The 26430-nt window shown below is 42.1% G+C and overlaps 1 protein-coding gene across 2 annotated transcripts in view; it reads right to left on the reverse strand.

The window, feature by feature from the left end:
* Positions 1-20381, reverse strand: part of LOC149307202 (receptor for retinol uptake STRA6-like) — a 39270-nt gene extending 18889 nt beyond the window's left edge. For both annotated transcript variants that reach the window (XM_089537608.1, XM_089537607.1), the window contains exons 1-6: positions 20077-20381; positions 9515-9593; positions 8575-8660; positions 7740-7879; positions 5828-5994; positions 3408-3533 (exon numbers count right to left, since the gene is read on the reverse strand). In XM_089537608.1, the coding sequence (XP_089393734.1) occupies positions 3408-3533; positions 5828-5994; positions 7740-7879; positions 8575-8660; positions 9515-9593; positions 20077-20171 (693 nt within the window). In that variant the 5' untranslated portion in view covers positions 20172-20381. The remainder of the gene's footprint in view (positions 1-3407; positions 3534-5827; positions 5995-7739; positions 7880-8574; positions 8661-9514; positions 9594-20076) is intronic.
* Positions 20382-26430: the final 6049 nt, after the last annotated feature.

The following is a 26430-nucleotide window of genomic DNA, read 5'->3' on the forward strand; positions in this document are numbered from 1 at the left end:
TGTGCATTTTGGTTGGCCAATAAAGGTATCACTTTTTTGTGGAGTTTGGATTTTGTGGTATAGTCAAAGGAAGTAATTTGTCCAAGTTCTCCACTGAATCTTTCCCTCTCTGTTAGAGAGTATGCTAATTCTTGTCTTTTGGAAAGCTGAATGCAATTTCAGATACTTTCCTGGGACCCATATTCAAGAAAGGCAAAAAACAAGGACCAAAAAGATACCAGGCCATTTAATATGAAAGTCCAAAAGAAATAGTGGTTTGAATGTTCGACCATGACTCTGAAGACCAGGGTTTGATTCCCAGCTCAGCCATGAAACCAACTGGGTGACCTTGGGCAAGTCACACTCTCTCAGCCTTGGGGGAAGGCAATGACAAACCACCTCTGAAATTCTGGCAAGAAAACCCCATGATAGGGTTACCATAAGTCGGAAACAACTTAAAGGCACACAACAACAACGGACAGTCCTGAAGCCTTAGGAGAGCACTGTATTGAAGTTTAAATGATGATATAACTGGGAAGGGAGCATGAAGATTCGATTCCAAGACTGGCCAAATTTGGCCCTTGGGTCCTTGATTGTCCATCCTGTCTTAAGCTAAATGGAACTGAATCAGTTGGGAGGTGATCCTATTTGATAATCTCTCCTGGAAGATCAGTATGGAAGGAAGGAAGGAAGGAAGGAAGGAAGGAAGGAAGGAAGGAATTCACAAAATAGCATGACTGATTAATGCAGCCTATTTAAAATGCCTTGTATAATTTCCATCTGACCTGCCAGTCAAGCTAGCAGTTGCATGGGTCCTCAGTTACCCAACTGGCTTAAACCAAATAGAACTGAATCAACTGGGAGGTGATTCTGTCTAATAATTTCTCATGCAACATCAATGTGGAAGGAAGGAAAGAAGGAATAGAAAAAATCCACAAACTAGCATATCTGATTCACGCAGCCTATTTAAAATGCCTTGCATAATTTCCATCTGCCCCGCCAGTCAAGCTAACAGTTGCATGGGTGCTAATTACGCAGCCACAGACGTCTGGTGCGAAAGGGGTGGGCATTGAGGTGGGCGCCTCATTAGGAGGCTGGTAAGATCCAGCTGGAGAGCCCATGTGCGGACCCCTGAAGTGGGGCACGAAGGAACATGCTGTTCACAGTGATGCGAGAGAAAACTTCCTTCTTATCCCAGAGCTGTGTAAATAGGCAGATTTGTCTAAATCCTAAATACCTCCTGCAGATTTCTGTGTTTAAAGACCAGGCATTCATGCTTCTATCATTTGTTTAGGGGGGAAAAGAGAGAGAGAGAGAGAGAGAGAGAGAGAGAGAGAAGGAGAGGGGTTTCTTTCTAAAAAGGAAGATCATGGTGCCAGGTTCAGGGATTATGAAATGGCAAAGCTTGACTCTCCCTGCCCACTCTGCCCTTTGCAACAACACAGTAAGACATCCATTCTGCTCTGGATGGAAGTCACTAAGGATGAAATCGTCTTCTGCTAAGAGGTTTATAGGATGCACATGAATAAAGAAGTGTTATTTTGTCATCAAACATGATCTCCCCCCTCTCTTCTTCCTTCTCTCTCCTTTTCTTAAAAGAGAGAGACAAACTGTATTTGTTACTCTTATGTTGAAAAGGCCTTCATTGTCAATGATCCCAGTCAGAATTTGATAGAATTCAAGCCAGAGGAATGGGTCTTCAGTTGCTCATTCAGCTTAAACCAAATGGAACTGAATCCATTGGGAGGTGATTCTATCTAATAATTTCTCCTGCAAAATCAGTGAGAAAGGAAAGGAAAGGAAAGGAAAGCAAAGGAAAGGAAAGGAAAGGAAAGGAAGAGGAATCCACACTTAGAACATTCGTTGTTCATCTTCATAAAGCAGAGATGCAGGGGAAAATAAAATACTCGCTTGGCATTAAAAAAAAAAAAGAACCACAGACGTTCCTGTCACCTTGGCATTTTGCGTCCTGCCAAGCTGGCCAAGTTCCGTTTCTTTTCTTTTCTATATAATTTCCAAAGATCTGTGCTTATTTCAAATTATAGCTGATATTTACAATGTCTTGCATAATTTGCACCTGCCATGTAACAGAAACAGTTGGGAGTCGGAAACACAGTCCTTCCTTAGACAGCCCCACATGTTCACATTACAAATATCCGACTCCTATCTCACCGCACCACTTGCCATCTCAGACTCCCTGTCAATTCCTCCCTATGAAACTCAGCAAGAAGCAGAGGGAGCAGCAAACTCATCCTTGATGTTCCCCCTAAAGCTGAAACTTTACCAGAAAGGTCAAAAGGTCCAGATTTAATGTGGTTTCATACCACTTTAACTGCCATGGCTCCATGCTATGGAATCCTGGGATTTGTAGTTTGTGACCTATTTGCCCTTCTCCATCAGAGAGCCCTGGTGCCACAGCAAACTACAAATCCTGGGATCCTATAGCATGGAGCCATGGCAGTTCAAGTGGTGTCAAGCTGCATTATTTCTGCAGTGCAGATTAGACATCTATCATAGGGTTTTCTTGGCAAGGTTTATGCACAGGAGGTTCTCCATTTCCTTCTTTTCAAGATGAGAAAGTGTGATTTCTCTAAAGTCACACAGTAGGGTTCATTGGCTAAGCCGAGATTCAAACTCTGATCTCCCCAAGTCCTAGCCCAACATACAAACTGCTACACCATGCTGGCACTTGTTTTGTTGTGCAGTCAGAGGCTTTCATGGCTGGCATCCATACATTTTTGTGGGTTTTTCAGGCTATGTAGCCATGTTCTAGAAGAGTTTGTTCCTGACGTTCTGCCAGCATCTGTGGCTGGCATCATCAGAGAATGCTGGCATGGAAGTGAGCCAGGGTCACGCAGTGTGTATACACACACACACACACACACCACTCACTTCCATGCCAGCATTCTCTGAAGATGCCAGCCACAGATGCTGGTGAAATGTCAGGAAGAAACTCTTGGCCACATAGCCCGAAAAACCCACAAAAAGCTTGCTTGGTTGTTACTGTTGTGTGCCTTCAAGTCACTTCCGACTTATGCCGACCCTAAGGCAGGCCTATCATAGGATTTCCTTGTCAGGATTTGTTCAGAGGAGGTTTGCCATGGCCATCCTCTGAGGCTGAGAGAGTGTGACTTGCCCAAGCTCACCCAGTGGGTTTCATGGCCAAGCTGGGAATCCAATCAGACTCCTAGTCCAACATTCAAACCACTGGCTCTTGCAGGGAACCCAATATTTTTAAAAAGAGCTTATTTGAAGTTCTGCCCTGGGAGCTTTTGAGAGAGGAAATTTAGCCTTGTGGCTGGACAGTCAAAGAGCGATCTTGAGAGGTCAATGTTTACGAAAGCAGCCTTGGGATCTACATCAGGCCCCAGGGTCGCTTGTTGCTAACCACTGTTTTAGTTTGAGATAGAGATGTCGAATTGCGTTACCTCATCCACAGCTGTCTTCTCCTTCTGTCTGAAGCTCTTGACAAGTTGCATCGGATACCAAAGACTCAGAAACAGGAGGCACAAAATGATAGGGAGGTAAGAAAGCAGGGAGTAGTATCTGTAAATCTGAGAGAGAAAATCAGGAAAAAAGAAGAGAGGATATCAGGTAAGAAGAGCCTGTAGAACATATAAGGGCATTCATAGATGTTGCATTTCACTCACTGTCTCACTACACTAGGGGAGGGAATCATGCAACCCATGGGTCATGTGCAACATACCAAGCCTCCAAGTGGGGCTTCCAGGCATTGGCAGCACTGGGTTGATGTTACCCATGCAGTCACTCATGGTGTCACCTTCCCATTGACCTGCTCTCATACCACACCATACAGAATCCTTAGTAATGGCTTCTGTACTCATGTTACTCCTAAATTGCAATTCCCATATATCAGTGGCAATTGCTATGACAGAAACAACTAGCAACATTAAAGTAGTACCTTTTAATTACAGCATCCTACACACAGCCTAAACAGAGTTACATGCACTTTGTTTTAAAGTGAAAACTCAGTCAGGTGTGATGGTTTTAAAGAAAATGTTAAAAGAATTTAAAAAATTAAAAATGAAAATGAAAATCCCAAGGACATTTCCTTTCTCTTCACATGGAGCCTCACCCCATTCACCCCATCTATTGTAATGAGAAGTCGAAGGCTTTCATAGCCGGCATCCATAGATTTTTGTGGGTTTTTCGGGCTATGTGGCCATGCTCTAGAAGAGTTTATTCCTGATGATTTGCCTGCATCTGTGGCTGGCATCTTCAGAGAATGCTTCTCTACATTCTCTGAAGATGCCAGCCACAGATGCTGGTGAAACATCAGGAATAAACTCTTCTAGAGCATGGGCACATAGCCCAAAAAACCCACAAAAATCAATTGTCATGAGCTCCAAATTTTAAAGGATGTAGGCAAATGTCACAGTCCCTTTCTGCCAAAAGGGGGTGAGATATATCTCCAGGTGCCCTGCTTTTGACTTGTGCAGATCTGATTATTTGTGGATTTGATTGATATGTTTTCTCTAGGAATCCCTAGGTCCACCAGTACAACTCTGCCAGAAGTTGACTATAGGGTCACATTTTTGGTGGTGTCACCTGTCCTTTGAGTGTCACCTGGTGTGCCCTCCCCCTTGTGATGCTCAGGAAACTGACTCCAGGAACCTGGAAAAAAAATCACCCCCAAATTGGGAAAACCATGTCTCCAGGAGCCTCCAGGGGGTGCAATTGCCCATTTTAACACTGTTACTTTCCCATCATCATTTTTGGTCCCAGATCCATCCCTCCCCCTTCAAAATGGGAAGGCTTCCAAGTAAGGATGAGATGCAGCCCACAGAGCTAGGGCAGGTTTTGGGGCCAAAATTATGAATTTTGATCTGATCCATGGATAAGTCGAGGGTAAAACTTAGGGGCATGTAACAAAGGATGATGCAAAGGGAAATGATGCCAAAGAACTTATAAAATTCTGGCAGGCATAACTGTTTGTGCTCATCCTAAATGCTGGATGGATGAGAGAGTAGAGGGGATCCATCCTTCTTTTTGCTGATCCCATTATGTACTAAGCTCTCACCTTTTACCACTCTATTCAGAGAAAGGGGATGGCTCCTTTTTATATACATAGAAGAGTTAAAGTACAGGACTTACATTGAACTATGGATAAATCAACCCAGGTTTTTTGGGTCAATTTTTTGACTAAAATTTCTAGACGTATACATGAGTATATACAGTAGTAGGAAGTCCATTGAAAAACTGAGATTACTTTATGTTAAATAGTGAGGAAGGGCTGCAACCTAGTTACAAAGTGAACTGCCTCTCCTGAAGGATTCTAGCAGAAGCTGTTCATATTTTAAGCAAGTTAAGGAAAGGGTAACAGTCTGTAATAGTGGTGTAAACCCTTTCACCCCAAATGTAGTCACCAATATTTCTCAGATGAAAATCAGGACACACCTGGCCAAGCAACATCAGAGTGTGGTCAAGACAACAAAAGTTAATACAGAAGTTAGGAAAAGGTGCAGCAGTTTGCCTTTGCAAACTCCTCTCCTCTCTGCTAAATATATTGTATGCAAACTCCTCTCCTCTTGGATAGATATACTGTGTGCAAACTACTTTGGTACCTTGAACACAGTTTGCAGCAATTGAAGTAAGCTGAGGGGAAAAGTGGGAGAAGAATAGAGACTGGGACATTTTAAAAACATCTGAAAAGTGGGATGACAGAGGATTAATTGGGACCGTCACTGCCAAATTGGACAGCTGGACCATATAATGATATGATCTTCCAGCTCTGTCCAAATATCTCCATTGCCATTGCTATAAGAAGGCTCATCCCATACAGAGACGCCACCCTGGTCTTTCAACATGCATCCCTGCCAGCCTTTACCTTGGACGACTGAGGGCATTCCACCTTCTGCCAGAGATAGACCACACAATGGCACCAGGACAGCAAACAGCCAAAGAGGTACCCAGCTCTGTGTCGGACTGTAGCACATGCAACTAAGGGATAGTAGAAGGCAGGGTAATAGAGCAAAGCCATGATCTTCCAGTACTCTACAGAGGGAGATCAAGGGGAAGAGAGAAGGGCAAAGATTAAGAGCCTGCAATACCAGCCATGCAAGGCAAGGTGGGTTTCCAACCCTATCTTCTGCAGATAAGACTTTCCCCATGAGAGCGAAATCAATGTGGTGATTATGTATTTATAAAGAGACTGGTTTGGGCAGAACTTGGAAATAACTATTAACAAACAATTAGCTACTTTTAATTTCCTTCCATTCTCGGCATGTCAAGGGCGTGACAAATCCACTATCATCTTCATACCACACTTTAAAGGATTTGTCTCGAGTACTGAACTGAAGATAGAGCTCAGCACCTTTGAAATCTACAGCTGGCCCTCCAGATCTGTGGTTTTGACTTTTGTGCATCTATTGGATGTTGACCATAAAGTCACTCTGGAGGACCTAAATTTTCCTAGAGAAAACAATTAGCTAGGCATTTGAAGGACCTCCAGTCAATTTCCTCCACATGTTCAAGGATCTAGAGATTCCAGCTGTTCATATGTTTGAGGACCTAGCTCATGAGATTCCTAGAAAGGTGTTCTCACAGCTTAAAAAATAGTGAGTTTTTCATTTGCAGTTTTTCCACTTTCATGGGGGGTCCTACGACCCTAAACCCAGTGAATATGGAGGGCCGACTATAAAGTGAATTCACCTCAGCCTTCACATGGAAACCAATGGCCACCATGGTGAATAGTGATAGTATAAGCATGATTGTATCTAAATCTTCCAGTTATAGTAGATTGAGAATAGTTTAACTGTCATGGCTCCATCCTATTTAAATATGGGATTTAAAAGGCGAGGGACTTAAAATTCCCTACCTGACAGTTCTGTTAGTTGTAATTTAGGGGAGCTGGCAAGACAACTTCTCAAGCAGAATATTCTAAGTACCTCACCAAACTATAATACCTAGGATTCGTAAGAGGAAGCCATTCCAGTTAAAGTGGTATCAAACTATTAGAAACTGTTTTGTATAGATACATTCCACATTATAGCCAAGATCCCATATCAAGCAGGTGGAGCATCATGCTTTGTCTGTGCATGTTCACCTCCCCAGAAACTGTCAAACCCAAAGTGGGGCTGCTGATGCTTACTGGGAGGGAGAAGAAAGACAATTCAGAGGATGAAAAAGCAGCTGATCTCTGCTTGGAAGGGAAAGAAATGAGAATGTGGTCATACATGGCATGCACCTTCATTTTCCTTCCCCTTGAAGACTAGACCAGCTGTGTTTTGGCTCCTGCCACACTGCAGAATGAATGCAGTTTGCTACCACTTTAATTGTCATAGCTCCATCCAATGAAATCCTGGGATTTGTAGCTTGTTGTGGCAACAGAGCCCTCTGACAGAGAAGGCTAAACAGCTCACAAAACTATAAATGCCAGTTTCTATGGCTTACCCAAAAAGAGACATATGCTTACAGTAATATCTATTTGTGGCCCCTTGGGTTCCACTTTTCCATTTTTTTAAATACTAAAGAAACCCTCAAGTGTCCCAAATGTCCTCTAGGAAATGTAGGTCCAATTATGCCATGTTCTTTTTGGTCTCCTTTGGTCATTATAGGCCCTCAAGAAATTTTTTTTCCCCTAATAGGAAGTGACCTGGAAGTTAAATCCAGATGTTGCAAACTGCAGCACCTTGTTTGGACCCAAAGGAGTTGATGGGAGACAAATAAAGGATGGAGTGTTGCAACAACAGTGCGCATAAGTGTTGTCTTCTACCCATGCGCATGATTCCAAGCATTACCTCGATATTGTGTGGAGGAGTTCGAGATGAAAGGCAGGGGATCATTGTCCAAAACCAGCACACACAAGGAGGAGAAAAGGATGCCAAAGACAGCAATGGCCAGTCCCCTGTTTCCCTCTTCTTCCAAGAAGTGAATGGGGCTGTAGTAAATGGGAAAGCAGAAACACTGGAACGAGAAAAGAAGTAGTGTCCTCCCCCCCCACCTATGGAAACACATCTGCAGACAGCTTTAAAATCTCTATTACTCAGGTATTCAAAATGTTACATTTCAGACCTAGAGGGGACATCAATCTTCCCCCCACATTTTAACATTCTGCTTTCAGACTGACGAATGTCCTTTAAAAAAGATGAGTACATCTGTGTAAGAATTATGATGGAGGTGCAAAGTAGGTTGCTTTTCAGATACATATTACAGTATCCATTGATCTCAGCCAGCATAGCCATTGGTGGGGGGTGATCTGACCTGCAATCCTCCAACACTATCTGCTTTTGTTGTGTGCCTTCAAGTCATTTCCAACTTATGGTGCCCCTAAGGCAAACCTATCATGGGGTTTTCTTGGCACGTTTCTTAAGAGGGTGTTTGTCATTGCCATATTCTGAGGCTGAGAGAGTGTGACTTGCCCAAGGTCATCCAGTGGGTTTTATTGGCCCCAAACTTGGCAGTTGTGAAAACACCACCAAGAACTGCTTTGGCCTTTGGAAATGCTACCAAATGATTTGCAAGGTTTCCCTCCTTAAGGACTAGCAATCTAGCAAAGGGAAAAGGTCAGCAATATTACAACAGATAGCAAAGTGCATGACAGGCCTTCTGTCTCTACGATGGCACATGATATACCTCAATAGTCCAGGAGCTCCATTCCAACAACTTTGGTACAGTTTCTTTCGTTTCACCATCAAAGACAGGATCAGCAAAATGACCAGCTGTGAGAAATGATGGAGGAGGAAAAGGAAGAAGATGAATTGGGGAAAGAAAAAAGAAATAATAGTTAACATTGCACAGACATTGGGAGAAAATACATTCACATACTTCTTTCTCATCTTGAAGAGTTCAATGACCATCAAAGAATGTTGTTGTTGTTGTGTGCCTTAAGTTGTTTCCTGAGGCATTAGGCAAACCTATCACAGGGTTATCTTGGCAGGTTTCTTTGGAGGGGGCTTGCTCCTCTGAGGCTGAGAGAGTGTAACCCAATGGGTTTACATGGCTGGCCTCCAAAGTCATAGCCCAGTGCTCAAAAACACACTTACTTTGTCTTCCATTCCCACCAGTTTTACTATTGTACTGTCTCATTGTAAACCGTGTGCCCAAAAGTGGCCTGCATCATTTCATGTTTTTTCGAGGAGGGGGGGGAACGTTTTAAAATTAGCCCAGATCCTCAACTGGGCACGCTGCCATTTCTTGTATCGTGGCTGTTCCAAAACCAGTCATCTCTTTTTCTTCCTCTGTTTGAAAACACAGCCCCCAAATTTTGAGAACTCCAAAAATGTGCGTGACCTCGCTCTCCACTTTTTTACTGAAAATTTCAACAACCGTCAGGAGCAGAAAGAGGAAAGTCAACAGACAGAGTAAGGTTTGATGCGCATGAAGAACTTGCCTGACTGAGGACATCCAGGCAATAGGGGTGTGCATGGATATCCCTACTTTCTTACTTAGAGTTTTAACCATTGTTTTAAACCTTTCATGTACAGATGCATTCCAGCACCAGACATTCACCTTCTTGGGAAATTGCTTGCATGGTCTTCTCATGTTAGTATGACACTTTGTACAAAATACTTACCGAGATGGGAGCCATGCAGGCATGGTAGATATCATAAGGGATGGTAGGATAGCAGTCAGGGATAACCTCCGGGGTCATGCTAGAGGGAAGAGAAAAACAAAACAAAAGAATTTAAAAATTGGATGTCGGAACTTCATATAGCCAGTTGCAGAGCATCCACAGCTAAGGCCTCTTCTCCATAATACAACTGTTTGATGGGTTTCTAGCTTTTCTAGCTTTTTTCCCCTTCTCATTTTGAAAAGCTGAGATGCTTCTTCCATTGCTTATTGTTGTTCTGTCACATATCTATTCTATAGACATCAGCTCTGAGTAAATCTATGGACTTTATCACATCCCCCTGCTGTCCTGTTTGGTGGGTTTCTAGCTTTTCCACCTTTTTTTGGCCTCATTTTGAAAAGCGGCAATGCCTCTTCTATTTGTTGTTGTTGCAGTTCTACCACACATCTATTGTATACACATTGGCTCCAAGTACCATCAGCCTTCTGTATCCATGGATTTTTTAACCATGGATTCAAGCACCCATGGCTTGAAAATATTTTTAAAATATACAAATTCCAAATAGCGAACTTTGATTTTGCTGTTTTATATAAGGGACACCATTTTGCTATGTCATTGTATTTAATGGGGCTTGAGTATCCATGGATTTTGTTATCCACGGATGATCCTGCGGATACAAAGGCCCACTGTAAATCTAAGGATATTATCACACCCGTCTGCTGTCCTGTTTGGTAGTTTCTAGCTTTTCTACCTTTCTTGCCTCATTTTGAAAAGCTGAGATGCCGCTTCCATTTCTTATTCTTGTTCTATCACATATCTATTCTATAGACATCAGCTCCAAGTAAATCTATGGACTTTATCATACCAGCCTGCTGTCCTGCCACAATTGGCCTATTTTAAGAATGGAAGTATATCGGTTTGGTGTTATCTTTTACCACACTTTCCCCCATGATAGTGCTTTGGTAAAACATGTCCCAGTGACCTGTTTTCCTCACTGCCAAATGCCACTTTTCAGAAAATGAAATCCTCCTTTGAAGGCAAGAGGTTCCTAGCCCTTGTTCCAAAAGGACAGGGGAAAAGTCAAGTTATGTAAACTATGATCAAAGCCATAGTACCATCTAAGAAAATATGTTTTAAAATGTTCGGGGGTGTGCATGATAAAAGTATTACAAATATAACAAGAGTTTAAAAGTATCAACAAACCTAAGGAAAGAAAAAGGTGTAGAGGAGGGAGGAAAGGGCAAAACAAAAGGCAGTTCCATCCTGTTTATATCCGATTATTAACCAAAGACGATGCATTCAATAAATGCTCCCCTTTACTTTGCAGGCAAAAGTGTAAGCAGCTCAGAAATTCTCTATATATTTATTTTTTAATAACTGCAATTGATCAAGCTCTTTCTCATAATTGATGTTCAATCTCTTTCTCATAATCTGAAGAAAGGTTTACATAAATACCACTGCATCGGCCTCTGGTTTATATATAAAATGAAATTATGTCATATTGTATAAAAGTCACATATTTTTGCTTTACCTTTAGCTAATTTAAGTCGATGCCTCAATTTTTAGAGAGGAACTTTGCATGATTCCAGCCTTAGGGGGCAAAGCTACTTATTTCATCTCTCTGATACATGTGCTATTATATTAAGCAAAGAAGGGGAAATCTGTGTCAAGCATGCAAAGCCATTTTTCTAGGGTCCTTGGAAGACTGGGGTTGGAGGGTACATACATTATGTTAATAGAAGCCAATATATATTAAAATTAAAGTGGTATTTTTTTTTTAAAAAAGCAATAAAATTAGTCGAGGGAAGCTAAAAGGGATGGCTTTATGGACAGAGATTAAAAGGACTAAATATGCAGAACAGTGTTCGATAATGACCAGGGGAGATGGAGAACCATGGAAAATGTATTTGAAGTGTCAGGAAACAGAGCAGAAGAGATAAGAAATTTGTTAAGATGGGCCCCAGCAGATGTTACTGGGAATGAGTGGATTTAATTTAGCAATGGCAGCTTTGAGAAGGATATTCGGATGGATACTAATATAATGGCCTTCAATGTTGTTGTGGGCCTTCAAGGTGTTTTCTGACTTAGGGCATCCATAAGGCTATCCCACCACAAGGTTTTCTGGTACTGAAAGTGTGTTACTTGCCCATGGTCACCCAGAAGGTTTCCACGGCTGAATGTTGAATCAAACCCTGATCTTCAGAGTCATCATTCAATGTTCAAACCACTATGCCATGCTGGCTCTTAGAAAAGAGCCAGTCTTAGAGCGTTGTTGTTGTTGTTGTTGTTGTTCTTGTGTGCCTTCGTCATTTCCAGCTTATGGTGACTCTAAGGCAAGCCTATCCATAGGATTTCCTTGGCAAGATTTGTTAAGAGGAGGTTTGTCTTGGCCGTCCCCCGAGGCTGAGACAGTGAGACATGCCCAAGGTCACCTAGTGGGCTTCCATGGATGAGTTGGGATTCAAACCCTGGTCTCCCAATGTCCTATGTTCAACTCTCAACCCACTATGCCACTTAGAAGAGACCCAATCTTAGAGCATGGTCTTTGTTGTTGTTGTGTGCCTTCAAGTCATTTCCAACTTATGGTGACCCTAAGGCAAGCCTATCACGGGGTTTCCTTGGCAAGATTTGTGCAGAGGAGGTTTGCCATAGCCATCATCTGAGACGGAGAGAATGAGATATGCCCAAGGTCACCTAGTGGGTTTCCATGGCCAAGCAGGGATTTGAATCCTGGTCTCCCAACGCTCAAACCACTACGCCACGCTAGCTCCTTAAAAGAGTCCAAATGATGACAGCCTTCTTGGCGGCTGGTCCAAGACTTTGGAATCTTTTCCCTGGGGAGGCTAGGATGGCTCCATCTTTGCTGTCCTTCTGTTGGCAAGTAAAACCATTCTTACCCTACTAGGCTTTTAGAAATTGGTTGGAGTGGGCTTTTAATGCTGTAGTCTTAGTGATTTTAATTTTACAGATTTGTTTTTAAAGAACTTTCATAGTTAAACTTTGACATATTTGTACAGCATTTCCTCTGTACTGTTTTTAACAAACTGTAAACTGCCCTGAGTCCCATTATGGGAGAAAAGATGGGATGGTAATAATAATAATAAGAAAAATAAGAATAAGAAGAGTAGATAGTACTGAGATAACAACTGTCATTGTTGTTATCACTACTATGACTTTTCACACCAAAATGCTCAGTAGAACAATGTCTCTTTTATGATCCTTGGGGTCAAAACTGTATGGTAGGGGAAACAGTCAATTCCTGTGTTAAATGTGTTTTCCCTCTCATGATGGGATTTCCTCAGAAGGGTTTTCTCAGAAACAGACCATTCATGTTCTGCCCATGTTTAACTCCAGCTGACCAATCAGAAAACAAAGCATGCTAAATGCAAATTATGAAGGCGAAGACAATCACATGCTATGACAAACAGATGTCTTTCACCACCAGTGAGCACTTTTTTTGAAAACTCAATGTGTAGTCTACTTAGGCCGTTAGTTTCTTATCAAGAGACAGCGACTCACCTATTTATGGCTATTGAGTAATTTATATGGGATAACAGATGCTTGTCATTCTGTGACTGGCATTCTGTTGTTTGGTTTTCTTCCCATTGGGAGAAAAACAAATGATATCAAATGATTTACCTCCACAGCTATCACCAACAGTTTTGTTAATGGCCAGCATTAAAATATTTGTCACTACCAATAATATCTGCATCTAAATTCTCTCTGACCTCACTTTCAATTTCTCATTTTCAGCCTTGTGCACTGTATATCTACTTGAATAAACTATAAACCCTACATTTGGGGAAGTGGATTGCAGTCCATAAAAACTCACGGTAAAGCAAATATGTGAGTCTTAAATGGTGTTACAGGATGCTGTGGTATATTAATCAGTTTATAATTTCCATTAAGATGATATATATTAGCAGAAGTAACAATTTTGTATGAGTTAGAAAGCTGTTAGTCTCCTTTCTGCCCTTCTCCTGTGTTCACTTTGCATTTCCTTTCTACTGTTTTTTCCTTGGCCTTTTCCTCTTTTACTCCAAACAGGGCTCATTCAGCTGATCCCTCTGCTCATTCTTTCCCCCCTTTTTCAGCCAATAGTAATCTCTCTTTCTCTTTACTATGAAAAGTTCAGAGGCCTAAACAGGAAAGTCTATTTGAAGGTATTTGGAAGCCCTATAGAGCAATGAGTCTTCCAGGTTTCCCTGTAGCTTTGTCTATTTTGGTCAGGTGAAGTCTGACACCTAGTGACTGAAAATGGTAATGCAAACACAGGCAGATTTTAGTTAACTAAAATTAATTGATCAGTTTAAATCAAAATAATGCTAAGACTGCTGTCTTCTCTTATTATCCATGACAAGTGTCAGTGTCTAGCTTTCATCTTCTTGATATTATGGGAGAGACATACAGAAATACACACATTTTCTTTTATGATTATAAATTGCTTTTACTCTTTTATTATTATAAATTGTTTTTATTATTATAAACTACTTTTTAGACCACCTCCTCATGACACTTAGCTGATAGTGTGGATGGGGATGGGGAGAGAAAGAAAAGCCTGCCAGTTTGAATCAGGTAAAAAAGGTTAGGGGACTGGGGGAAGAATAATGTCTCTCCCATCATCTTTGTAAAGTCTGAGAAGAACAAACTTTCAGGAGAGATACTACAGGACTCTGGTTTTATTTACTCATAGATATCACAGTCCAACTCTTTGTTGCAAGTTTTCAGCACATGGCTGTCCAAACTCTGAAAGGGGATTAAGTTACTACCTGTGAATGAAGCTTCAGTCAAACCCTTTCTTCCCTGGGATCTGAATGCAAAGAAGGTCTTTGTGTCTATACCAAGCCATGCAGTTTTGGCAAGGTACAAATTAAAGCAGGAGGCATCTCATTTCAGGACTGCTTGCTTCAAGCTAGATAGACTGGATTCAGATTCAGCTGTGATTTGGATCGAGTCCAATGCAATGAAAGAGTCAGTATCCAGTTCAGTCCATTGTCATTGCTGGGCTGTCGAAGCCTTAGTTTGAGATGATCCAATAGCCGGTGACCATGAGACTTAAGTTTAACCAATAGCCAGCACCTGAAATTAAGAAAGTTACTTTTTTTGGATTTCAGATCCCAGAATTCCCAGAAAGCGGAATTTCAGGCGGTCTCTAGAACCACCATGCTTTTGTTTAGTTATGCAAGTCTTACCTAGCATCATTGTTTGATTATTGTTTTATTTTTATGTCCATTTTGAATAAAATGTTTGCTAAAACATGTCAAATTCCTCCTCCTCTTCATTTGTGGTACAGGGACCTATGGGTATGCTTTCTGCATTATTTCCAACTCTGGTACCAATTTTATGTTTAAAAAAAAGTAATGCCCAGGAATACTTAGTTAACTGAAGTATTTGTCTGTGTGAATGTATGTAAGTTCACTTAAGCTGTTATGTCAAGAAATGCATTTGACCCGTTATTTTATTTATTTATTTATATCCCGCCTTTCTCCTGATATAGGAACTCAGGGTGGCTAGCAACATTTAAAACCGAACATGTTAAAAGACATACAAAAGCATTAAGGTGTAGATACAATGGGTATCTACTGTGGATCTACTGGATTAGGGACTGCAACAGGGCCAGAAACTGGAATTGTTGGAAAAGCAAAATCCATGTAAGGAACACGGAGGAATTATGGTGGCTTCTTTGGGATTGTTCATGCACACCCACTGCTTGCAAAGGCCTGCTCTCAGCTCACTTTGCAAGTAGTGTGTTTGTATATAGGTGATCCCAAGCAAACCCCCTCAAGCAAGAAGAACTGATGAAAGAGCAGACCATTGCTTGAATTAATGGAAGATGTCCTTAATTTGCAAGAGTCGAAACAGTGAGTTGTCAGATAATGGAGCATCAAAAGTCAGGGCCTTCCTGTATATTCTATTCCAGTGATGGTGAACCTTTTAGAGGCCGAGTGCCCAAACTGCAACCCAAAACCCACTTATTAATTTCAAAGTGCCATGTCCCTCTGGCTTTCTAGAAACAAACTCTGGCAAACTGTGCTGGGGCAACGGCACATGTGCCCACAAAGAAGGCTCTGAGTGCCACCTCTGGCACGCGTGCCATAGGTTCGCCATCACTGTTCTATTCTGTTCTATTCTATATATAGCCTCTTCTCCTATCAGTTGCCCACCCAAACTTTCAGCCTTTCCATTCCTGTTTTTCATTGAATACGAAATCTAAACATCATTATAACACCCATTTAATGTTTCATTTGGCCCTCTTTTTTTAAAAAAAGCTTGTGATTTCACAACATTAAGTGGAAATCTGTTGACGTGCTTCAGAATTTATGCTAGGCCTCTGAAGTGCTACGTGATTCACCCTTTCCCCTTGGTATTAAACGTTTAATCTTTTCAGGGTGAAAAAGAAAATACCCAGAAAGATAAATATTAGCTATTTGATGCCTCTGAAATGTAATTGTGCTTCCAAGAGAGAGAGAGAGAGAGAGAGAGAGAGAGAGGGCAGGGATGGTCCTGAGCTTTTGCATTCCCAAAGATAACATGCTGGAAAGAGGATTGCAAAGTGCATTGAAAATAAAACAAAACTTTTTATGTTGCTTCTCTTTATTTGGGATGAATCTGGATTCTTTCCAAGGCAAAATATTTGTATTCTCCTGTGCTAGTCAAATTGACTAAAGATTCATTTCACATCTGACAGTTCCCTTCAACTGAGACTAGAAATAGCTAGCGCAAGCTCTGTCATAAGCAAAGTAAGGCATCCGCTTCAGACGTCAAATGTTGAAGCAGCTGGGGATGAACTCTGAAATGCACTCTGATGCTGCAAAATGGGAATAATGCAGCCAATGCTATGAATAAGATAGATGAATAAGATGGCGGAAGCTACATTTAATAACACAACTGAATGAAGTAGTAATACAGGAGGAGGAGGAGGAGGAAACATTATTCTTGCTCACCATGCAACAAGCTGTTTTTAGTTCTTTCTGAATTTGTAACTTGCAAAGATACTTATTGGCTTGGCATAGTTCCAAATGTCGGCATCCTATGTAGAGTAAATGACTATCCATGGCCACTCTGATAGCCTTTTGGCTGAAGAGCAGGGTATAAATAATAATAATAATAATAATAATAATAATAATTATTATTATTATTATTAATCTTTTTAGTAGTGGATAACAAGCTGTGCATCAGTATTAGCAGAATACGGCCTTACAGTACCCTCAGCCACACTGGCAGCCAATGCAAAGTGAAAGACCAGTTCATAAGAACTCCTTACCGCACCAAATGTGTGAGTACTTTTCATTGGTGTGGGGTGCTACCCAGGCAGGGGAACAAAACTATTAGGCATCCTACAGGCAGTGCATGCATTCTGCTACCGAACCATGCTCCTTACCCTCAAACATACATCATACATCATCTTAGAAATGCATACATACCAACTGCCCCAGTTTGGCAATCCCAATTCATTCTCTGTCATCCCACCACTTTTTCAACTGTTTTTCAAATGTCTCGGTTTCTCTCTCCTCCTCCCACTTTCTTGGCTTATTTCTTGGCTTACTTCAACTGCTGCAAACTGATCTCAAAGTTCAAAAGCAGTTTGGATTCAATTAGCTCTGCAGGGAGAAGAAGTGGCAGAATCTTGCCCTTCCCAGTAGGCTCAGGCAAAAGCAAACTACTGCAGCCTCTCCTAGCTTGTCTCTCTTTCCTCATTAATACCTTGTGCCATCTTGACCACACTCTGATGTTGCTTGACTTTATGTGCCCTGGTTTTCATCCAAAGGATGTCTTAAGGTTATGTTTTTGGAATACAACTCACAGAATCCCTCAGCCAGCTTGGCCACTGGAAAAAAAGGTTGTATTACAATAGAAGCAGCTGTGATGGAGCATGAATGTGTACATCCATGTCTATGTACAGGAGATCTGGGTAGGGGGTTAGATTGTCTGAACACTACTCGGGCTGCTGTCTTCAGTTATGGTTATTGGCTGCTCTTTTCAGTTGAGTCCCCTTTATAGGGCACAGTGTCACACTGTGGCAAGGGACTGTTTTTAAGTAGCTGAGCCGCTTAGAACCAAAGCTGATTGTTATTTTGACACCATAAGAACATAAGAAGAACCTACAGGAACAGGCCAAAGGCCAATCTAGAGCATGATCCTATTCCCACAGACATCCCAAAGGGAAGCTCACAAGCAGCAAGGCATGCGAGTACACTTTCTTCCTTGTGTTCCCCATCCTTACAGTAGAAGTGGGCAACCTCAGAGTGTTGCAGGGTGCATGCCATACCTTTCAACTGCCCTGCTTTGACAGGGACAATCCCAATGAATCCTCTGCCGGGATTCTGGACTCCATGAAATGCATTTAAGGAAGTAGACTGAAGTCCACGAAAGCTCATGCTGCCAACTTCTTTCTTTCAGTTAGTCTCAAAGGTGCTACAAGACCTCTCTACATACTGATTCTACAGACTAACACGACTATATCTTTGAATTATGTAAGAGAAAGAGGGACAGAGAGATAATCGGTACCCTTAAAGCTGGTTCAAGATGTTTTTTTTGCCTGAGGCAATGGACAAGATAGGACATCACCACCACCCCTTTAGTGTACACAGGCCAATGAGACTGATCTATTTATTGTATGTCAATACTGGTGGTGGAACACCAGATCTAAGAGCAGGAGAGGTTGTATGGCTAACACAGCCTAGTCTTCTGGCAGCCTATTACCATTCATCTCCTGTTGTCTCACTGCTCCCTTCCACAGTTTACCCCCACTCCTGAACTGGTTACTTTCTCTGCCTAGTGGGAGAGCTAACTTTGCACAACTGAGTCCTCGAAATACTCAGTGTACCTATCAAACTTTTCTAAGGAATGAGAACCCATTTGATCTTGGAAGCTAAGCAGAGTCAGCCCTGGTTAGCGTTTGCCAAGGAATAACAGGTGCTGTAGCTTATATTCAGAGGAAGGAACTGACAAAACCACCTCTGAGTCTTTCTTGCCTAAGAAAACCCTATGGAATTTATAGGGTCAGCATAAGTCGACAGGTGGTGGCGGCTTGCACACACAAAGGTAGAGCACATTTTCTTCTTAGCATCTCTCCCAAAGAAGTCCGGTGAAGTTGAGAATGAGGTTTTGCTGGATAACCTGAAAACCATTCAAACCAATCCTAATACAGTCAGTCCAACCTATCTTTATCCACCGATTCAACTATCCACGGTTTGAAAATATTCCAAAAATATATAAACTCCCAAACGTAAACCTCGTAAACCTTGATTTTGGCCTTTTATGTCAAATATATAATGGGACCTGAGCATCCATGGATTTTTGTATCCATGGGGGGGGGGGGGGGGTCCTGGAACCAAATCCCAGTGGATACCAAGGGCCCACTGTATATTAAGTGAAACTGATGCCAAAGGCAGCCTGTGACTTTGCTAACCTGCTGTCCTTTTTTTTTGGGGGGGGGGGGGTATCTCAGATCTGGTGGTAAGGAATGTAAATTGGGGCAAAACAGTATCATAGCCATGAGCAATTCATCACAAAACTAAATCAGAGTGAGAGCAGTAGCAGAAAGTATATCCTTGCCCTCACTCTGGTGTCTTCTAGGCACAATGGATTGATGAAATGGCACTGGGATGCAAATGCTAGAACACTGCCACTAACAGAATGTTATGATCTGGTTGCAGCAGCAGAAGCCCCGGCAAATCAATCAATCAATCAATATGATGACGACAACAACAACAATGATGATAGTGACAATGTTGCAGCAGCATAGTTTCATGAAGCCCCCATATATTTTAGGTAGAACATGTCTCAGAACTTTTTTCAGTTCTACCTTAACCACATATGATTCTAGTTATTTTGTTCCATCAATGTGTTAATAGCTATAAATATGACACAATGGTGTGATTTTTAACACGCATGGCAGACGTAGCTGTGTCAACTTTAAAGCACCTCAAAGGATCTTTAGATATATCGAACATAAACCAGGCAGAGGAGAACCAAGAAAGAAGGAGAAAAAGGAAAACAGATCTTGATCAATAAATCTTGATACTTGAATAATGGACAATTAAAGTTTTTCTAGGGAACAACAACGGTGGCTCGAGCTAAAACAAATATTTGCAAATATTCAGATTCTCTAGATTTTCATATAAATCCCCCAGTCAAACAAACTGACAATTTAGATTGATTGATTGACTGATTGATTGCCTGGGTAGGTATCACACATGAAGAACAAATATGGGCAAGTAAATATTGATCACATGGTATCTATAAATACTGCATACCTCTGCATGGCAGTCAACACATAGAGTGAAATGCCATTGCATGTCATCCGAGAACGCTCAAACATCAAAACAAGGCCATTTTAAAACAAATAAATAATATACACAAACAGCCCAGATTCACTAAACCATGTTCCAATGATATTTTTAAAATATCCAAGCAACAAACATTTCCAAGCATGTTTTAGGAATAAAATTGATTTTAGCTCTAGTTACTGGGGGAAGTAGCCTCTTCAGTTCTCTGTCCTATTTCCTACTCAACAATATACAAATCATACACCGGGAAACAGATACATTAATAATACTCACTCATCTTGGTCTCCGATTGGTCCATCCATGTACCAGTTATCATAATAATCAAAGTTGCTAGTGAGATCCTCAGTTGTCAGCTCTTGGGAAGACATAGCCTCTTCTTCTTGTTTCCCAAGAGGGCAAAAGCAAAGAGTAGATGTGTATAGGTATTTAAAAATTGGTAGCGTTAACCCTAAAAGATAGTTGCAAGTGTTAGTCCTGGAGCTGATGCACTTTGGCTGTCAAGTTGAATTTTTGTTTTTAAACTCCCATTCAGTTTAGCTACATCAGGCGCATGCTTCCACATCTATGACCCCTCTCTGTTTCACTTAGCGGTGTCTCTCCCACCCACCCACTGACCCCCCTGCTCTGGAGAACTCAGTTCAAAGTGACTTTGCACTGTTTCAACAGCTGATGAGAACAAAGGAGGAGGAGAACAGACTGGTGTAAGGAGAGAGAGAAAAAATCTTGCTCATAAAAGGCTAGGTCATGACTGGGACAAGGAGATTAAAGAAACCAAAGATGTGTTTAACTGGGTTTCTCCCCACCCACTCTCCATTTGGGTGCTTTCGTTGCTTAACAGAGCAGACATGGATTCCAGTAGCAGTTCAGAGGGTCAGGAATTGTTGGGTTTTATTCTTTAAAAATATATTATTTCATACTAATGCATGCAAATCAATGCATTGTCACCTTCCGTACAATAACTGAAATTGGACCAGTGAAGCTGGCCACTTTAGAGGTCACCTGCCTTTTGCTCAGTGAGATAAAAAGACTGCTGTAAAGCAAGTTCTTTTCCCTCCCTTTTCCTGAATTTTAATGGAATTTTGTTTTGTTTTGCAAATGGTGCAGCGATCCAAGAGTAATATTCTGCAAAGTGCACACAAACAGCCATGCAGACGGGATTTGAGAAAGTGGAGTTGGAAACTGCCAGGGTTTGTTTGGGGAGCTTGTGTTGTGTGTCTTCAAGTTGTTTCTGACTTAAGAAGTCAAAAGCTTTCATGGCCGGCATCAATAGCATTTTGTGGGTTTTTTGGGCTACGTGGCCATGTTCTAGAAGAGTTATTCCTGATGTTTTGCCTGCATCTGTGGCTGGCATCTTCAGAGAGGATGCCAGCCACAGATAACTGGCAAAACGTCAGGAATAAACTCTTCTAGAACAAGGCCACATAGCCCGAAAAACCTATGTTTCTGACTTATGGCGATTGTATCCTGGGGTTTTCTTGGTCAGATTTGTTTAGAGATTTGCCATTGCCTTCCCTTGAGGCTGAGAGCATGTGACTTGCCCAGGGTCACCCACTGGGTTTTGTGGCTGAGCTGGGAATCGAACCTTGGTCTCCAGAGTCTGGATATCTAATATTTGCTGTGCTTACATTTCCTTGGGCATTTTGCCTGCCCTTTTTCTTTGGAGGCCTTAACTGTACTTCTCAATCCTCCGCTGAAGTTTAAAGTTACCGCAATGCTAAAAATCTGGGGACTGAAGGGAAATTTAATGGAATGGGGCAGATTTGTTCTTGGGGAGGACAATGTCCTTATTGCCCCCAAGTAAGACCCAACCCATCGATTCAGTTGACAAGGAACAGAAAGAGAGTCTGATTAAACGTTAGGAAGAATTTCCTGACAGTCAAAGCTGTTTGACAGTAGAAAAGATTGCATTTGTGAATGGCAAATCCTGGAGATTTATAAGTAGACTTTGGATGGCCAACTTTCAGAGATGCTTTTGGATTCCTGCACTGGTCAGAGGTTGAGCTAGATAGCCTTTGAGGTCCCTTTCAGTTCTATGATTCTGTAAGTTGATTATCCAGCCTTTGCTGAAATACCTTCAGTGAAGGATAGCTTGACACCTCCTGGGGAAATCTGTTTACTTTCAAGCATCTCCTAGGTGTCTCCGAATGTTCCAGCTGCAAACCATTTGTCTGCCCTGCGCCTTTCCAACCACTACTACTGCTCCTGCTTTCGGCGCAACAAAGACTAAAGTCTATTTAGTCTTCTGCCTGACAGCCCTTCAGATATTTTAAGATCACTATCAGCTTCCCTGTATAATCTCCGTACCAGGCAAGTGCCTTCCCTCGCAAATGGAGGTCATCAGCCCTTTTTGTTTTATGGCCTTTCAACAGCACTGCATTAATGAATTCCAGTTACTGCTGTACAGGAGGAGATTTCCTCCCCATCAGAGTTGCAGTGCATAAAAGCATTTGATCTGGGAGGGAGGCATGTGCAAAACCTGTTGACCCCAACCAACTATTCTACTGAATCTGAACTTTTCTTCTACAATCACCTTCCATGAAAGCTTCCATGTGAGTGGAAGAGTGGATCCACTCTGGGTTTTAGTCTAAACATTAACAGGACTATTCAAGAGGCTGAACTCTATCTGCCCAATAGATCCAGACCCTTTGAGAGCTCTTTTTAAGGTCACAAAAATCTGGATTTAACACCTCACCGACATGGGAGCTACCAGCTCCCAATAGTGGCTAGAACTTGGAAGCAACAAGTGGCATGTAATGCAGTTACTTGTAATGAGTTATTTCCCCTTGTTGTCATGTGTCTTCAAGTTATTTCCAACTTATGGCGACTCCTAGGTGAACCTGTCTTGAATCCTATTATGGAGAAAGGCGGGATATAAATCCTGGAAATTTATACTATACTATACTATACTATACTATACTATACTATACTATACTATACTAAAGCCATCATGGGGTTTTCTTAGCAAGATTTGTTCAGATGGGGTTTGCCATTGCCTTCTTCTGAGGCTGAAAGAACCCCAAGGTCCCTAGTTGGGTTTCCATGGCTGAGTGGGGATTTGAAACCTGGTTTCCAGAGTCATAATCCAACATGCAGACAACTATACACACTGGCTCTTCCTATCCCAGTAATGTGTGTGTGTGTGTGTGTGTGTATAGTCACTAGTAGGAATGAAGTAAAAAAAATCTTTTTTTAAAAAAAACTACATCTAACAATATTTTTGAAAGCATGTTGACAAGACTTTTTGAAGTTCCATGACATCCTGTTCTCAATCCTACCCTCCCAATCCAGCAACAGAAGGTAATACAGTGCGCCCGTGCCATACACAGGCGCACCATACGCGGCCTTGAGCATACACGCTCAAGCCGCGGCGCACGCGCGGGGTGGAAGGGGCGGCGCGTCCCATTCAATTGAATGGGTGCGTGCGCCCGTTGCGCCCTGCGCGTGCCCGCGCCGCCGTGCCATTGCACACGAGCCCCATTGTTTCCAATGGGGCTCGAGCATAGGCGGAATTCGCCTTACGCGGAGGGATCCAGAACGGATCCCCCGCGTAAGGCGAGGACGGACTGTAGAAAAGGAATGAATAACTAAGGGCCTGAAGAGACAGGCCAAAATATAGCTGCTTTGGGTCACTTTGGAGGTATGCTGTTTAAATGACACATGCATCCTAAGAAGCCAGAAACTGCACCAAAGCTGTGCTCCTGTCCTTAGGAGTGGAGAATGACTTTGGCGCAGCTTCTGACCTCTTAAGATGCATGCATCATTTAAACAGCATACCTCCAAAGTGACCCAAATCAGCTTTATTTTGCCCTATCTGTTCAGACCCAGAGTTACTTTTTGAGCACTTTAACAGTAGCAAAATGCCCATCAAATGTGATTAGAAGTAACAAGAATGTATCGCTCCTAACAAATAACTTTCCAAGCTCTGACAACTAAGGCATAACCTCCACCTTTCCACATCGGCCAAGGATCCTACCTTTTTCACCTGCTTTTATATATATATATATATATATATATATATATATATATATATATATAAAATCTCCTGTCTTTTCCCTCCTCCTCCCACTTTCCCCCTTTGTCCTTTGCATACTTCCACTGATGCAAACTGATCTCAAAGTGTAAAAGTAGTTTCCACTTAATTAACTCATTGATACATTTATATGAGTGCTTTTACCTTTTCTTTCTGAATCTCTTCCATTTTTCTTGGCTGTCCTACATTTTGCAGTGCCTAGTCCTCCTTTACAGTCAACTGGCCACCTTGTACATGTGGGGGTTGCCCCTCGAAGAGCTCCCAAATAAAGAACAAAATATTTGGAAGGGTATAAGAAAGTGAACACAGTGCCTATGTCGGAACAGTGTCTGCACTTTGTTGGAACATCCTGAAAACTAGGACCCAATTTCATCCCTTTACGATACTTAACAGAGATGCTAAATTTTAAAAATTAAAATAAGGAACTGTCTCTTGAAAGAAGGAAGGAGCGGCCAGCCTGAGACAGGCTTTCACGAACATGGTACCTTTGAGCACATGTTCAACCCAGGAATTTGGTTTCCATCCCAGAATTGAGCTCACAGGCTCTTTTGCACAAAGGTTCACCCTTGATTCCCCCCATCCTCACCATGCTGCAAGCTTTCTTAGTTACAGTAGCCTAATTTGGAAAAATAAAACAAAATAAAAGAGCGGTTTAAATCGGTTATCGTTAAATCTTTGCTGAGCTCCTGCAAACCACTTAGAGATTTAACAGCAGGGGAAAGAGCGGGTGCTGGAGAATGATGTTTGCAGTTTGTACTTTGTGGTGTCTTATCAAAAGCATGTGCGGACAACATGCAACCCTCCAGATAAAATGGGACTAGAAGTCTCTGTGGGTGAGCTTGGGCAAGTCACATACTCTCAGCCTCAGAGGATGGCAATGGCAAACCCCTTCTGAAGAAAAGTGGCCAAGAAAACCCTGTGATAGGTTCACCTCACGTCAGAAATACTGTGCAAACAAATACAGTGCAAACATTTTCCTTCTTTGCATATGATCCAGTGGAGCTATAACATCCTCATCCCTAGCGGAGCCTGGCAAAGTTCCTTTGGGGGACTACAACGCCAAAAAAATCTGCAGACAACCTGGAAAGCAGTGGGAGTTGTAGTCCGAAACAAGACCTCCCCTGAATTCTGGTAGCAGGAATTGCTTTTCCAACAAGGTCATGACAGGAGTGAAAGGGAGGGCACACAGGGAGTGCCTTGTGGGGTCCACATTTTTGTGTTGTCTCCCAGCAAGGTGCCTACACTCCACCCTGGATTTGCCCGAAATCCGATCCTTTTGCTTCTCTGTCTCACCTCTGCCTGAAAAAGCAAGAGCTTTGATCGGAGATGGCGAGGAAGAAAGATTGATGGCTGCAATAAAGCCTCTACATATTCTTCATTTCCCACTATCTATCATTCCCTGTGGAGCATTTTGCTTCTCACCAAAATGAAAAGAGCAACAAGGAACAAGGGAAGGCAGGGATGTAGGGAAGATCAGGGAAGGGAATAAGAGCATAATTGCATGTGGCGTTTAATAAATATAAAAGATAAGGGATCTGCTTCAAGAGCAACTTCTGATTTCTTTCAGCAGGAACTGATTTGCAGAGCCATGGAGATGGGCAGCAAGGGCAGATTTCAAGGAGCACCACCTTCAGAGGGAGGAATCACGGGGTGAAAGCACTGCTTGGAAAACTAGTATCCCAGTATTCTCAAGGATGGGGGCCCTGGCAGTTAAAGTGGTATCAAACAGCTATTCCTATGCAGTCAAGACAAGGACAACAGAGTCTTGCCCACTCCTTGAAACATGCCTCACACAAGGGATATTGCAAAGTATTTTGACGGGGCAAATTGGTCCTATTGCTTCACAGCAGCTTTGAACACACTTTTAACACACATGCGCATACACATGCCCATTCATAATAGTTACTTTGGCCTGTTACAGACTGCCAAAATAAAGCTGCTTCAGGTCTCTTTGGAGGTATGCTGTTTAAATGATGCATGCATCCTAAGAATCTGGAAGCTGCACCAAAGCTGGCCTCCAGTGCTTAGGAATGGAGTGTGGCTTTGGCGCGACCTCCGGACTCTTAGGACCCATGCATCACTTAAATAGCATACCTCCAAAGAGACCCAAAGCAGCTTTATTTTGGCAGTCTGTAACAGGCCTTAGCTTCCTTTTGGGCTGTTTGCACAGGTGTCAGTGAAAGAAGGCAGCTGCGGGAAGGATTACTGAGCCAAGACATAAAAGCTATTAAATTCCAGCAGCACCTGTTGCTGGAAAAAGATGCGTATGCACCACAACTCCTTCTGGCTTGGCTGTGTCACAAGAAAGATGATAGGGATCAACTGCTTTTTTACCTGTCTTCTGTTACTCTTCCTTCCCCGACTTTTTTGGCCGGGTGGAAAAAAGAGAAGAAGCAAAACTGGAAGCTTGGCAAAAGAGGTGTGGAAGAACTCCTTTAGAGGTAATCCAGGGCTGTTTCCAAACGGCAGAATTAATGCAGTTTGACACTGTTTTAACTGCCATGGCTCAAGGCTATGGAATGCTGGGATTTGTAGTTTTGTGAGATCTTTAGCCTTCTCTGTCTGAGAGTTTTGGTGACCATTTGTTGTGTTCCTTC

The sequence above is a fragment of the Sceloporus occidentalis genome, unplaced genomic scaffold (genome assembly GCF_023333645.1).
Source record: "Sceloporus occidentalis isolate IW3139 unplaced genomic scaffold, rSceOcc1.0.p SCAF_9, whole genome shotgun sequence".
NCBI lineage: Eukaryota > Metazoa > Chordata > Lepidosauria > Squamata > Phrynosomatidae > Sceloporus > Sceloporus occidentalis.